The sequence below is a fragment of the Echinops telfairi genome, unplaced genomic scaffold (genome assembly GCF_000313985.2).
Source record: "Echinops telfairi isolate 266 unplaced genomic scaffold, ASM31398v2 ScPeMD7_443;HRSCAF=831, whole genome shotgun sequence".
Lineage (NCBI taxonomy): Eukaryota > Metazoa > Chordata > Mammalia > Afrosoricida > Tenrecidae > Echinops > Echinops telfairi.
Window position 1 is genome coordinate 45,241,732 of NW_022104341.1, and position 16,340 is coordinate 45,258,071.

The following is a 16,340-nucleotide window of genomic DNA, read 5'->3' on the forward strand; positions in this document are numbered from 1 at the left end:
CACTGTCTCACTCTCTCACTGTCTCAATCTCTCACTGTCTCTCTCACTCTCTCACTGCCTCTCTCACTCACTCACTCTCTCACTCACTCACTGTCTCACTCTCTCACTGTCTCTCATTCACTCACTGTCTCACTCACTCACTGACTCACTCACTCACTCACTCACTGTCTCACTCTCACTCACTGACTCACTCTCTCACTGTCTCTCTCACTCACTCACTGTCTCACTCTCTCACTGTCTCTCTCATTCACTCACTGTCTCACTCTCTCACTGTCTCTCTCATTCACTCACTGTCTCACTCACTCACTCTCTCACTCACTCACTGCCTCACTCACTCTCTCTTCTTGATAGAAAGCTTTTTCTTACACATATAAGTGTCATTGGATTTGTTTCTCTAGTCAACCCAGCCTAACACAACAGGCCTTGCATTTTTACCAGGGTTAGTAAAAACGTATTGCTATAAAACACTGGAAACTCTTATTAAACAAAAATAACAAAATGGCAGTGTGTCTTGTTATATCTATCTAAAGCTGTACATTTCTGAAGCTGGGACTTCCCTTTAAACTTTTCCATAAAAATATTGCACTGTTTGCTTTACAAATCACATCAAAACAGAAGTTTTGGCATCCTGAAAGGACTCAGATGCATTCCTTTTCACTGGTATTTGAGTTTGGGAAGAAAAGAGTAGTAGGATGGATGCAGTAAGGTTTCCCAGTGACATTCTTGGAGAACTGCCCTGGTTAGTCTGGAAGAACACCCGGGTGCACTGAGTTATGGGAAAACATCCCTCAGCACTACTTGCCTGGCCTTTTTCTCACCAATGCAGTTTTCCATTTTCTGATAACTTCCTCCTACTAAGCTATGAGTTGGAGTTGACTCCATGGCAGTGAGAGTGAGAGACTGAATTAGCTCTCCTGGCTGTTCTGTATCCTTTGGGGAAATCTATCAAGAAACACCTATGGAAACATTAAAAACAGTCACCATCATCATCCGAGTTGACCTTTCTCTCTTAAATGTAGCTGGCCCAGCAGATTTCCTCAGTTTGTGTCATTTTAAATAAAACATCCCAATGAGACTGCGACAAATGGATTACTCAGAGAACTGTGCACAGCCAACCATTTATTGCAGAGACATGTTTCAACCCATTTTGTTTGGAGTGGAATTGTGCATTTGAATTGGAATCCTAGTAGCAAAACCCCTTAACTTATGCTTGTAGATAGACTGATCAATAACTGTGTGGAATGGAATAATTCTTAACACGTGTCTTCCCAGTGGGCCCACTTGAATACATCTCTGTATCATGGCTATCATGTGAAGACCTTACTGTACAATTAAGATGAGTAAAAAGTTGTTCAGGAGACACTTTGGGTTACATTCCTCTATTCCATGAGTATCTGTAACATTAAAATCAACCATAAAAAATATCTTACAGCTCTCCGGGAAAGAAAACATGATCTTCCTTTTAAATTCCCCCTTGTTCTTACTGGAAGCAACTGTATGGCATGTTGTAACGCAAACGCTGCATTTGTTGATGCGAGATTATTAACATCAGACTCTGACAACTGTATCTCCATATAATCTCCACGATGTCCTTTAAAAGGAGTTGTGTCTGCTGAGTCATGCGGTTTGCTCTCTGCCCACGGAGTGTGAACTTAGACACGGAGTGAGCTTTGGGTAAGGGGAAAGTTGTGAGTCAGGGCGTTTGCTTGTTAACAGAGACAGAACACCAGCATTAGCTATAAATAAAGCGTTGACTTGTTCTCCCTATTGTTTTGATGTTGTCTAATAACCAGCACATTTTGCCAGGATCCTGGATGTTCTTTGCTATATGTGGGTTGCCACTTTGCAAGCAAATGACTTCATCTTTCAGGGCTTGTATTTTTCTTTCTATGTAAAAGAGCAGGGAATGAAACTTTATCACATTTTTGTTTTTTAGAGCCCTCAAAAAAGGACAGTTTATAAAAGCAATGACTCATTTGTCATTTTAGTTTGGAATTAGTTTTGTAATTTTTACAGGATTTCAAAAATCTATGTCGATAGGTACAACAGGTGATATACCATTGAGCAGTCTCCAGAGCTGTTGCTCTCTTGAAGTAAGCGATGGTACTGCACCGAGGGCAGCATCGTGTGGCCAGCCCTGCGTGCAGTACAAATCAGTTACTATCCTGCCAGTTCCAATTCCTGGTGGCCCCATGTATGTCAGAGTAGGACCATGCTCCGGAGCGGTTCCATGGTTGCTCTTTAGAAGCCAGGATAGTGAGCCCTTTGGACATGCTTTCAGAACGAACCTGTCCCTGGATAAGGACATTATGCATGGTGAAGCGGAGATTCAGCAACAAAGAGGAAGACAGGCTGGCCTGACACAGCCGTTTCAACAAAGAGCTCCATCGCAGGAAAGACTGTGAGGATGGCACAGGAACCAGCGTGTTTACTTCTACTGTACAGAGAGGGTTGCTCTGGGGCAAACACTTAGTGGCACTCAATCTACAACAGTAGGTTGACAAGCCTTTCACTCCGTATCTCTGAGTGGGCTCAAACCTCCAAATTGTTTAGCACTCAAGTACGTTAACTACTATGTGCAAGGAGTCACCCAAGACTCCTTGTACCTAGTAGATTTGATAAATGCCCATTTTCCCAAAGACTGTGATTTTGATAAGTTGCTCTATATACACTTCAAAACTGCTATTTTCCAAGTAACTTCTGGGCTATTGAAATTGAGACACTCAGTAGTATCAGATTTCAAGCCAGAAGGTACAAATCTAAAAATAGATAAACTGAAAAACAATTCAGAGAGCCATATATCAAGGCACACATGAACATCATTATCCCTCAAGCAAATGCCTTCCAGAATATCTCTATGGCCTTCCTTATTTATTCATCTTTAAAAATAATTCCTTGGCTATATTTTCTTTTAGCTACAAATCCATCAAAAAGGTTAGTATGGGAACATTTGATTATATGAAAGTAGATATTTAGACAGGCTATAGTAATTGTTGGCATAAAAAGGAAATACTGTACAGTGTTTCCACACTACACGCTATAATTTTATCAACTTTAATGTATTCAGAGACAGTAACAGATTTTTTTCTTTTTTTAATTTTAGGATAATTATTTGGGAAAATGGTTATCAATTTATTTTTGGCCTTTGTTATGTTTAAGTGAGTTGTTGAATCTGCTGCTTAGATTTCTTTTTGCCTAAGTTCCTTTTTCATTTCCATTACCTTGAGGCTCGGGCAATGGTGATTGCCGCATGGCTGTGCATCAAGAGCGCAGGATAAATGTGCTTGCAGTTTAAACGAGCTTGATGTTGATTAACAAATGATTATTCAGTATTTCTGTCTGTTAACTTTTTTTTTTTTTAACATTTTATTAGGGGCTCATACAACTGTTATCCCAATCCATACACACATCAATTGTGTAAAGCGCATTTGTACATCGTTTCTCAAAACATTTTCTCTCCATTTAAACCCCCAACATTAGGTCCTCATTTTCCCCCTCCCTCCCTAAGTTAACTTTTATTATTCTTTTTTTTAGCTTGTTTTTGGTTAGGAGAGTCTGGTAAGATGAGAGTTCATTTTAGTGGTAAATTATATGTATATTTCCTAGTCCTGGGCCCTAGGGTGATAAAGTTTTCCATAAAGTGCTCCAAGTGGATACAGCAAAATTGGGAAAATGTTGGAAATTTTCCTTAAAACAAAGCAGATTTGTTAAGAGACTTTATTTGGAGCTTAGGTCATTCCAACTTTGTGTGTGGCCAAAGATGTTCTTTTCAATCAATAATGATGGTTCCTTTTTTGCCTAATGCCCTAACTTAGTAAAAAAACAAACAAACAAGCGAACAAAAAAAAACCCAACATCATCTAGCCCCATTATTATTAGTGGTATTAGTTTACTGCTCTACTAAGTCCAGAAGTAAGAGTATCACTGATCCCTATGGTTTTCCTGCACACTGATTCATGGTGACCTCAAGTACGTCAGAACAGAACTGTGGCTGACAGAGCTTTCAATGGCTGATTTTTTAGAAGTAGCTTGCCAGAGCTTTCTTTTGGGTGTACCTGGGCGGACTCAAACCCCTAAACTTGCACAACTGTATGTACCTCCTAGGGAGCCCAACTATGTACAGAAGTGGCTTACAATGATTCCTTGGCCTATTTCTCCAGAAAAACTGGTGCTACCAAACAGTAAGTACAGCAGGTTTTAACTTTTTTTTTTTAAACCGTGTATGCTTGAGTATAAGCCAACCCGAATATCAGTTGAGGTGCCTAATTTTACCACAAAAACTGAATTAAAAATGTGCTGAAAAACTCGGCTTATACATGAGTATATACGGTAAGTCTATACCCTCTTGGCTGGAGAGATCCACCTGGTAAACACAGGTACTAATTCTTATGCACCGTCACTTCATACCCTTCCTGAGTACATCTTACTAGTCATTTAAAGTTAGGCTGCTCTGGGAGCTTCCCACAGAGGTCCAAAAGAAACATCTGCTTCTCTGCTTACTTCACAGTCTGAACTCAATGTGGGGTTTCACTGGTTACATACAAGTGCTATTAGTTCCATGCACAGGAGTGTGCAACTATTTTCCTGATGAGTTCCATGTTTTTCTCGCTGATGGTAAATTCAACGCCACAAGACTTTGAACGCATCTTGTAAAATGATAACAAAAATATTATATATCACCTTATTGGTTTTTTAGCATTTTTAAAGTCCACCTTTTAAAAAAGCAAACAAACCTTTGTAATTTCCAAAAAAGTTATCAAACTTACAAAGACTGCCCTAACTTGACTAATTTTTTTTTAAAAAGGCTTCCAATTTGGTAAGGATAATTTTAAAACAGAATCTAGTTTTTTTTACAAGGCTTTAAAATGATGAAAAAAATTGAAAAGTAGGCACCCTATGGAGGATTTAAAAAAAATACACAGTAAAGAACATTTTTGATCAAGGATTATAGTTTTATTGAGTTCATTCAAGTGCTTCAAAATATCCCAAGGCACACTAAGCCAAATATTAGCTTTCCTAGTCCCAATAATACTCAAACAAGCTTCACAGAAATACTGCCATAGAACTTTGGGAACACACGACACGCTAATTTTTAATTAGAACATAAAACCCTAAAGAGCACAATGCACAATTACATCTGGCGACCCGATGAGCAATCTCACTCCTGGCGAGGCTACTCTGATTCATAGAGACCCTAGAGGACAGACAAGAACTGCTTCTTTTGAGTTTCTGAGACTAAATCTTCACAGTAGCAGACAGCCTCACCTTTCTCCAGTGCAGTAACTGATGGGTTTGAACTACTGACCTGGTAATTAACAGCCCAACATGCAATCTATTACTCTACTAGGGCTCCTTACGCAACATGATGGTAGACTGAAGACATATATAAGCGTGTCTCAGAAGATTCTATGTGGAAGTCTCTGATATACTAGCCTTGTGCTGTCATATTACTTTAGTTCATACTTGCACGCATGGATGTCCCATATAGTTGCTGAAATGATTTGTGTCTCTCAAAGAGGAGTGCTGGAAGTTTACTACCTGCTACCTATGAATGTAACCATGATTTGGAAATCAAGTCCAAGCTGATGTCATTAGTTAAAAGAGTTCATACCAGAGTAGCATGGGTCCTAATCCAATATGGCTTGTGTCTTTGTCAGAAGAGAACGAACACAGGGGCACATACAGTACCCCAAGAGAGGAAGAGGGAAGACAGTCATGTGAAGATGGCGGCAGAAACTGGAGCAATGCATCAAGACACACTACAGATTGACCGAAGCTAAAAAAAAAAAAATTGAAAGAGGAAATTATCTCTAAAGTTTTCAGAGATTATGACTGTGGATGGCCTGATTTTGGACTTCTATACTCTAGCTGTCTGCCCGTTTATCATGCTGTTATGGCTTGCCTGTTGCTGAGATGCTGGGAGCAATGTCAGCATTGTTATTTCAGCATTGATGTTGATATTTCAAATTCCAGTAGGGCCATCTAAGGTTAACAAGTTTCAGCAGCACTTCCATACTAAAACAAGAGGAATAGATTATCCACTTTTAGGGAATTAGCTACTGAAAACTGGATGAATGACAGTGGAATATAGTCTGATATAGTGCAAGAAGAGCAGCCTCTCAAGTTGAATGACACTCAAACTACCACTGGAAGGGGGTGTGGGTGTGGGGCGAGGGAAAGATGTGCCTCCTTAAAGTAGAAGGAAAAGGTAAACTCATTGCCATAGAGTTTATTCTGACTCATAGTAACCCTATAAGACAGGACAGAGCTGCCCCTGACCGTTTCCAAACTATAACTCTTATGTGGTCCTTAAGAGCCTAGCACTAAGATAAAAGATTCATCTGCTCATGGGCAGTGCTCATGGTCTATTCGATTCACCACTGGGAGCTCCAAGGCGTAGCACAGTGGTGACCTATATGAGACTATTTATTCTGTTATTATTTGTAACAATCACCACACTTAATAACCCCATATTTTATATTTCTTTTCCCAAAGATTGTGAACTCTGTTCATTTATTGAGAGCTTGCCACATACCAGGCAGGCATTGTTCTTGGTGCTTGAAATATATCAGTAAATAAAACTTTATTTTGTTTTTTAAAGATTTAGCTTTGCACCCCTGGCACCTTGGAAAATATTTAGTGCCTGCTGGTTCTCAGTAAGCATCATTATGAATAAATCAATGAATCAGGAGAGATGAGTTGAAGCAAAAAACCCCACAAAAACCTACAGAAAAAGGAAGTATTTGGATTTGAGCCAAAATATTAACCCCTGAATTTTAAAATTAAAATCCAATTATGCTCGTGATTTCAAATCTATCTTTGTATCTATTTATATAATGACTTTATTTATTTTTTAAATCATTTTTGGGGGGCTCTTACAGTTCTTATAACAATCCCTCATCAATTGTATCAAGCACATTTGTACATATGTTGCCATCATCATTTTCTAAGCATTTTCTTTTTGTTAGAGCTGTTGGGATCAGCTCCTTTTTTCCTCCTTTCCCTACCCTCCCACCTGGTGAACGCTTTATAAGTTATAAATTATTATTTTCCTATCTTACACCGACCTGTGTCACCCTTCACCCATGTCTCTGTTGTTCTTTCCCCTTGGGGAGCAGGTAGTTATACATCGATCATTGCAATTGGTTTCCCCTTTCCTCCCCCTTCTCCTGCCACCTTCCACCTCCCCTCTTGGTATCACTACACCTACTGCTGTTCCTGAGTGGTTTATCTGACCTGGATTCTGTGTGTCAAGAGCTCTTGTCCGTACCAATATACCCGCTCCAGTCTAGCTGGATTTGTACAGTACAGCTGGGGTCATGGTATTGGGGGTGAGGAAGCCTCAAGGCACCAGAGGAATATTGTGTTTCGTCGGTGCTACTCTGCACCCTGAGTGACTCGTCCCTTCCTTGTGAACCTTCTGTGAGAAGAGGTCTAATTGTCTACAGATGGCTCTCCACTCCAACCTTACTTGTTATCAACAATATAATCATTTTGGGGGGTCTTCTGATGCCTGTTACCTGATCCTGTCGACACCCTGTGATCATCTTTAAAACCACAAGTACAGTCAAAAAAAAAAAAAATATATATATATATATTTGAGAAGAGTGAATTTATTAAGAGACAAACCGTATATACTCATGTATAAGCCAAGTTTTTCAGTCAAATATATTTTTACTGTAAAAGTGAGCTCTGAGCCATGTGCTGAAAGGCAGCACGTTTCTGGGTATAGTTCGCACCCTACTTTTATCAAGTCCTATTCCCTGGAGTTCAGCCTGGGTTTGTGTTCTTCACTTTCCAAATAGTGACTTTCTAAGGCTCATCTTCTCCCAATAATTAGAGGTGTTTGTCTGCAGGCCCATTTGGTTTTAGCATTGGGGTTGCATGCTGTCATCCACGTTGTTACTGACTCCCTCAATTAGAGGCAATGGCATTTCACCTCCATGCAAAATATTAGTAAATTAACAAACCCCACTCTGCATTCATTTGGGAAATCTGCTCTGCTTGTGATGACGAATGTGACAAGCAGGGAGTAATCACAGAGGCACTGCGGTAATACCTTTAAGGCTTGCAAACATCAATTAAAACTCTGGCTCTGTGCCTTACAGTCGGGGTTTGGTCTGCAAATATCCTTTTTTCCCTGAGATAATGCAGCAGTCAGCACCGGTGATTTGTAAGAAAAACAAATAACAACCTCAACAAAAAATAGCCATAGAAAATTGGCCTAATTTTTCTGATCTTTTCCTCTTACTCAATGTGTGTTTGGGATAAAAAAAATGAACTCCAGCCTGGTGCACAATTTTCAGACAAGATTTACATCTCAGACATGACAACTTTGACTCAAACAGCAAATCATAATTAATATTTCCTGAAAGTGTTAAGAAGACTGTGAAGAGATTATTATTCAAATACTGTGACTATCTTTTTCTGTTTTAAGGACATTGTAGTCTATTGAATGTAAACATTTTCGAACCCAGGAATTGTTAGGTTATAGGAGCTCTGTGGATGAGCTTCAACTGATTTACCTAAAATTAGTGTAAACGTCTTATGTTCATTTTACTGGTGTTGGCATTCAGCACTTTTGTCAAATTCTCTAGGGGTCTCGTGATCCTACTAAAGAAGAATCCTTGGTCTGCTAAGAGTGGGCAAAGGCAGAAAGGGGGCTTCTGATGAGGTCTGTCACCACCGCGCTGTTATGGATGTGCTCAGGACTTAGTGTCCAGATGTCCTTTCTCCAGATGGTCTATCACTCTCTTTGCCTCTGGGTTGTGCCAATAGTTAACATGCTCAGGTGTTAATCAAAATGTTGGATGTTCAAGACTACCCAGAGGAAGCTTAGAATAAAGGCCTGGTCATCTGTTTCCCAAAGTAAATCAGCTTGAAACCCAATGGAGCACACAGCTCTACCCTGATACACTTGGGGTCTCTAGAGTTGGAATTCACTTAACTGCAAAGCAGTCACTGGTTTTGTTTGTTTGTTTAGTGCTTTAATAGTTGAATTTCTGATGGTTGGAGATCATACATTTAGCTGAATCTTCACTCATAACTTCTTATATTCTGAGAATTGATGAATCAGTGTTTTCCTTCCACACATTAAATACCACTAACCATAAAACAAAGAACTACATAAAGGTTTATGAAATATATTTGCATTGTGTCCAATGGAGCACGCAGACGAACACCTTCCAGGTGGAAGCAGTGGCACTAAAACAAGTCAAGCCCCGAGGTGTACATTTTTCTGAACCACTATTCCATGTCTGTATATATCCCATTATGGTAAGCAAAGCCTGATTTGCAACCTAAATCCAATACATGTCAACATGTCAAACTCAATTTTATCAGGTTTTTAAAGGCACAGAGAGGAGTTGAGGAGTGGGCCAAATATTTCTTAAAGTAACTCAAATAATGCTTTTAAAGTAGTTTAAAAATTGTTTGTGGGCTATGGAATTCTAACCAAGATTAAAATTTATTTTAGTTCTTAAAATTGAACTAAAATGAAGGTTTTGGTAATTGTGGCTTAATAAAGGCAGATCAGGTAAAAATCAACTTTCCCACTGTCTACACACAAAACCAGTCACTTGTTCCAAGGTAAAGAGGATTTCTAAATAAGAGCATGGGTTTATTAAAAATCGGACAGATTGTTTTTACTCTGGACCATGTAAAAGTAGCTAACTTACTGTCACGACGAGCCCCCGTTCCTGGAAGTATTTCACCAGTGGAGCAGCGTTCTGCTTGAAGTTCATTAATCTCCTTTGGGTGGCTTTCAGATTGTCATCAGGTCTCCCCTGCTGTTCTGCACGCTTCAGTAATCTTTCTTTGAGTCTCTGATTGGTGCAAGCCAGGAACACCACCAGGTCAGGGGTACAGATCTGTGGAGAGCATCACACAAGTAGGCAGGCGTTCAATGTCCAACCAGTGCAAGTGTGGGCAGTGGCATGCATTTCTTGGGTCTCTTGGGATTGCCATTTAGTCAGCCCTCTATATCCCTGCGAGCACATTTCCAATGCTGCTGTTCTATGCAAGGCCCTGAAGTGCTCTGCCTCCTACAGTTATTGAATAGCATTCACTAACCCACTCTGCCTGAAGCAGTTCAGGAAAGCATTCTTTGTCTATGCCCAAATACAATACCAGGTTGAATTAAGAATGATGTAGGTTAAACTTTGCCCAAAGCACTTGATTTAGTGTGGAGATGGTTATTGGGCCTCAGGCGTTCTCTAGAGTAAAGAAGTACTACTGCTATATATTATATAATTATATATATATTATGCAGGGTTGGCATAAGTTGGCTTCAGCTCAATAGCAGTGAGTATGGGTTTAGTATTGTTATTATTACCATATGCTATTGGTTTTCAAAGTATATACTGTATACCAGGCCCAATGTTAGTTACTTCTAATTTATAATATTGCTCAATTTTACAACATTCTGCAAAGTAAATACGATTGTCTGCATTTTACAAAAGAGCAAATTGAGGCTGTGAGGAATTACATATTTGTCCAAGGTCCCATAGTGTGTAAGATGAAGATTTGAATGTTGATATTTGAATCAGAGATCCTCTGGTTTCTAGCCTATATTCCTTCCACTGTTCCAAAGCACCACATAGTTCAAAGGCTTTCATGACGCTTTCAAAAACACCAAGAAATGGCATGAAAAGAACCTATAAATAAACAATTTTTATTCAACCAAGTGGAACCAGTATTTGTTTTAGTGACTCAGTAAGATGAAAACCAATCACACTACCTTTCTATCTAAGTAAAATTCCTATCTTGCCTTATTTGTTTGGCTTCTTTCTTTTAATTATTTGTACATTAAAACAAAATTTCCTTAAGTCTCTTAACTAGGAGCCTAGGTGGTATTGTTCTAACCCTTGCTTACTGAAACTCTATGTTGCCTGTGGATATTGTCTTTGAAATGCCATCTCCACTCCCCTTTCCCTCAGTCCCACTGCTACCCGCTTAAACATAGGCGCACAGCAGGATAAGTGATTAAGAGCATGAATTTTAGAATCAGATAATTCTGGGTTTGAATCTAGAAAAACTATCTATTAGTTGTTTTTCCTTGGGCAAATTGTTCAACCTCTCTGAGTCTCCATTTTCTCATCTGTAAAATAAGAGGGAAAATTCATTTCAGTGTTTTCATGTTTCCTAATTAAAAACAAAAAACACTTCGCTCTTTGGAACTCTTAAATTTTAAAAAACTGTCTTTGTAATTCTTGTGTGGTACCTGAGGAAAATAAAGAGATTATCTTTTTACAATATTATTTTATCAAATATTAGGAAATTTACTTTAAATAAGTTATATGATGAGGATGATAATTTTGGCAAATAAATTAACATTAAATCATACTGTGCTTGGTTTGTGATAATGCATATTAAAATATTGATGAAAACCTGGACTACCAGTTCAGTATCAAATGCAGAAAACAAATTTGCATTTTATGCTGAACCAACTAGATGATTTACTTTAATAAATTTTGTGTTTTGTTTAAAACTGCAATGTGTAAATACTTCTCTTTCCATAACATGGTCAGGAATTGGCTAGCTTTATTTATGCAATCATCAAGTTTTATATATGTAATCATAACCATATTCTGTGTTTTGCAGTTGACTTTTGAAATACGAAGGAGCCCTCCTGGTGTAGTGTTTACACATTGAGCTGTGATCCATGTGGTTGGCAGTTCAAGATCCACTAGCAGCTCCTTGAGAGAAACACTGGGCTTTCTAGTCCCGTGAACAGCTTCAGTCTTGGAAACCCACAGGAGGTCACTGTGAGTCAGCCTTGACTCAATGGCAGAGAGTTTGAGTTTTGAAACACTAGAGACAGCATGAAATCTATATGAGATTTTTGATTTATGAACACACCTTCAGATCTGGTAAAGATGATCTTGAGGTGAATCCGGAACACTACCTACTTTTATAACTGTAACTGACCTGTCATCTTTCTTTGATATAAGTTGCACTATACAATACTCTTCAGTCACCATGACAGTAAACTCCTCCATTGCTTTTGCATCTCTCATTAAATCAATCTTATTTTCCTATGATTATATAGATATGTCTAGTTTACTGTCAATTTTATAGTCCCTTAGAAAACCCTTGACTGCTTTTTGTGTAAGCAAAGCTATGTTAGACTCCAGAGGGAGCTCATTTTAATGCTCCCTGATCTTAGCTGGCAGTACTTGACTGCCCTGGTTTTCACAAAGATGTGTCAGAAGACTCAGACCCCATAATTCAGATACACGTCACTGTCAGAAAGGATGAAACAAAGTACAAAAAAGAGGGAGAAAAAGCAATCACAGCTGGAACAAAACTGGAATCCGAGAAACTAAACGATGGAAAAACTTGGAGGTTATCTAACCCAAATTAATGCCAAACCTGTAATCATCTCCACAGCTTCCCTGACAAATGATTTTTAAATTTCTGCTTGAACGTTTCTTGTGACAGGTCCTTTATACGTATAAGGCAGTCCCTTTCATTCCTGCATGACTCTAATAATTGGGAAGTTCTTTCTAATACTGGGCTAAAATTTGGCTCTATGTTCTACCTAAAGAGATAATCTAAAATAAATTATTTCATCTCTTAACCATTTGTTGAACACACTCCAGTATCTTAGAGGTTAGACTAGATTATTATAAAAGGAAAAACTATGCCATCTATTTTTAAAGGGATATTTGATTTCAGTACCATTTAATATGAATATAATTGTTATGGAGAGCTTTAAATAGGTTATGGGGCTGGGAGACTAATAGTAATAATTAATAATAATAATAAAGAATCGGCACAAGAAGGATCAAATAGAACACTCAAACCCAAGACCATCATGAGTAAACCTATTATAAATTCAAACAGAAATAGTTAAATAGTTAAAACAGCCAGAAAAAAGGGACACAGTTTCTTCAAAGGGGAAACAAGGTTGAAAACTGAACTCTCAACAGATACAATGAATGTCAGAAAACAATTAAATGGTATCTTTAAAGTGACAGAAACAAAGTCATTATCAGTCGAGATTTCCCTCTCCAGCAACAAAACAGCTTTCAAAAAACTAAGGCTAATGATGGACATTTTAAAGCAAAAAAAACCAAGATAATTTGTTACCAGGGTGTTGTCGTAAAATTTCAATTTCCATTATTTGAAAACAAGAAGATAGTTTATGTAGAAAACCTAAAATATTTCATAACGTATTAAAATAAATATGCAGAATTAGCACAATATCTACACACAATGACAAATTAAGTGAATTCCTATATTCCAGCAGGTTTCTCTTGTGTGGAAATGAAAAACTTGACTCTAAAATGTATTAGGAAATATGGAAGACTAAGCAATAGATTGCAAGACTTTTCTGAGTGAACTTGGCTTTCCAACCTGAAGTAGCAAAGTGCATAACATTTATGCCATGCAGGGACTTTGTGGATGAAGGTAAATATCATAAACCAAGCCCACTGCTATCAAGGTGATTCCAGCTCCTAGTGACTCTATAGGACAGAGCCGGACTGCCCCACTGGTCTTTCAAAGCTGTATACATTTACGTACATTGGAGCCTATGTGAGCACACTGATCAGACATCGAGGTTCCCTGTGGCACTTCAGCTTGGGCACTGGGCTGCTAACCACAAGATTGGAGGTTCAAGTTTTCCAGCCATTGCAAGTGAGAAAGATGACACTATCTGTTCCCCAAAGATTTACCATTTTGGAAACACGATTTAAGGTCACCATAAGTCAGAATCAACTAGGTGGTAATGGGTAATCAGCCATTACTCCTAGTAAAAAGTTTTATATTTAGGAATTTTTGTGGTGAAATATGCCCTGGTGTCACAGTGGCTGTGTGTTGGGTGCTTACTGCCAAGTCAGAAGTTGGAACCACCAATCACTCCTTGGAGAAAGACTAGGCTTTTGACGCCTGTGAGGAGTTAGCGTCTCAGAAACCCACAGTGGCAATTCTACCCTGTCCTATAAGATCGCCGTGAGTCAGAATCAACCCGATGTGGTGAGTTTTGTAGTGAAATATTTTTTTCAAGGCAGCAAGTAACACCAACAAAGGTGGGTTGCTTTTTGGTTTCTTTATGTCAGAAGATAGGGGAGCTTCCAAACTCAGAACAGACCATGAAGAAGGATTTGACTGTCCACTTCGGAGAAAGTAGCCACTGAGAACATTGTGCATAGCATGCAAACATTGTGAAATACTGAGGGCTTCATGAAAAAAGTCAGAACATTGTCAAAATTAGTGCCAGAAGATGAGGCAGCTCATTCAGAAGGGACTCAAAATATGAATGAGGAAGAGGTGGCTTTTAAAAGTAAAGGTGACCACAGAGTAAAGCCCGTGTGGGAGTAATTCCTTCCTCTGGGACCTTCATTTGCTGAGGGAACACAATTCAAAAGGAGAAGAACGGCTGCAAAAATCTACTAATAATTAGAACTTGGAATGTACAAAATATGAATATAGGAAAATTAGAAGTTGTCAAATATGAAATGGAATACATGAAGACCGGTATCCTAGGTGTTTGTAAGCTGAAATGAACTGGTAATGGCCATTTTGAATCAGACCATCTTGTAAGCAGTGGCTTACATGCTGGGAATGACACAATCAGAAGGAATTGCTTTGCATTAATTTACAAAAAGAATATTTCAAGTTCAATCTTGAAGTACAACATTGTCTGTAATAGAATTACATATATTTGGGTACAATAAAATCTAATCAATACAACTATTGGTTACCGGTATGTGTGAATCGCTAAAGATAGCAATGCAGAAATTAAGAGAATTTTAGCAACTTCTTCCATCTGAAATTGAACAAACATGCACTCAAGATGCATTGATAATTATTGGCAAAGCTAACAACTTGTTCAGAGAAATACTGTTCAGCAACAACACAAATGATGACTATACACATGGGCTTCTCCATATGGACTATACAAAATCAAATTGACTACATCTGTGGGAAGGCTTATTACAACCTATGATACAACCTTGCTTGCTGAAAGTGAGGAGGACTTGAGGCATTTGTTGAAGATCAAGGGTTGCAGCCTTCAGCGTAGATTAGAACTCAATGTAAAGGAAAATAAAACTTTCACAACTGGACCAGTGGTTAACATCATGATAAATGGAGAAAAGATTGAAATAGTAAACGATTTCATCATGCTTGGATCCACAATCAAGGCTCATGGAAATAAAAGTCGAGGGATCAAAGGACACGATGCATTAGATTAATCTGCTGCACAAGACCTCTTTAATGTGTTGAAAAACATGGAGAGTACTAAGGTGTTCCTGAACGAAGCCGTGGTGTTTTCCATTGCCTCATAAACATGTCAACACTGGATATTGAATAAGGAAGATTGAAGAAGAATTGAAGTGTTCGAGTTATGGTGCTGGTCAAGAATATTGAAAGTTTCATGAACTGCCAAAAGAACAAACAGATCTGTCTTGGAAGAAGTACAGACGAATGCTCCTTAGAGGCAAGGACCGTGAGACTCTCTTTCACATACTTTGGACACGTTGTCAGGAAACACCAGTCCCTGGAGAAGGACAGCATGTTTGGTAAAGAAGAGGGACAGTGAACAAGAGGGAGACCCTCAGCCAGGTGAACTGACACCGTGGCTGCAACAATGGGCTCAAACATGGGAACTATTGTGGGAATGGCGCAGGACTGGGCAACGTGTAGTTCTGTTGTACATAGGGGCTGTTATTGATCAGAACCAACTCGACAGCACCTCAAACAACAACAACAAAAGAACTAGACTCACTGTCTTCTTGGCCATGCCAGCCCACAGCTACCCTATAGGACGGGGTAGAACTGCTTCTGTGCGTTCCTGAGACTGTTACTCTTTATGGGAGTAGAAAGCCCGGTCTTTCTCCCTCGGAGAGACTGGTGGTTTTGAACTGCTGATCTTTAGGATTGCAGCCCAATGTCTAACTACTTTGCCAACAGGATTCCTTCCCTAACACCAACAAAAGACCAGAATTCAGTCAACATATTCTCCTCCCTAAGTCTTCTTTCTCCAGGACAAATGATCTCTCCCTTCCCATTATTGTTTTAATTATATAAAATTATAGGAATTAAATGAACACTATTACACTGAGGCAAACTCTGTGTAATAGGAGAATCTATAAAGCCATGCTGTTGTTACATGCCATCGAGTTGGTCTCCACTTATAGTGATACTATGCACAATGAACAAAACACTTCATGGTTCTATGCCTGACCCCATTGTTGCTCAATTGTTCCTACGCCTGAGCCCATTGCTGTGCAATTGTTCCTATGCCTGAGCCCATTGTTGCTCAATTGTTCCTATGCCTGAGCCCATTGTTGCTCAATTGTTCCTATGCCTGAGCCCATTGTTGCTCAATTGTT

The 16,340-nt window shown here is 38.9% G+C and overlaps 1 protein-coding gene across 2 annotated transcripts in view; it reads right to left on the bottom strand.

The window, feature by feature from the left end:
- The window catches only part of AK5 (adenylate kinase 5), a 331,424-nt gene that overhangs the window by 240,128 nt on the left and 74,956 nt on the right, over positions 1–16,340 (bottom strand). For both annotated transcript variants that reach the window (XM_045292114.1, XM_004699317.2), the window contains exon 5: positions 9,678–9,869. In XM_045292114.1, coding sequence (XP_045148049.1) covers positions 9,678–9,869 — 192 coding nt within the window. The remainder of the gene's footprint in view (positions 1–9,677; positions 9,870–16,340) is intronic.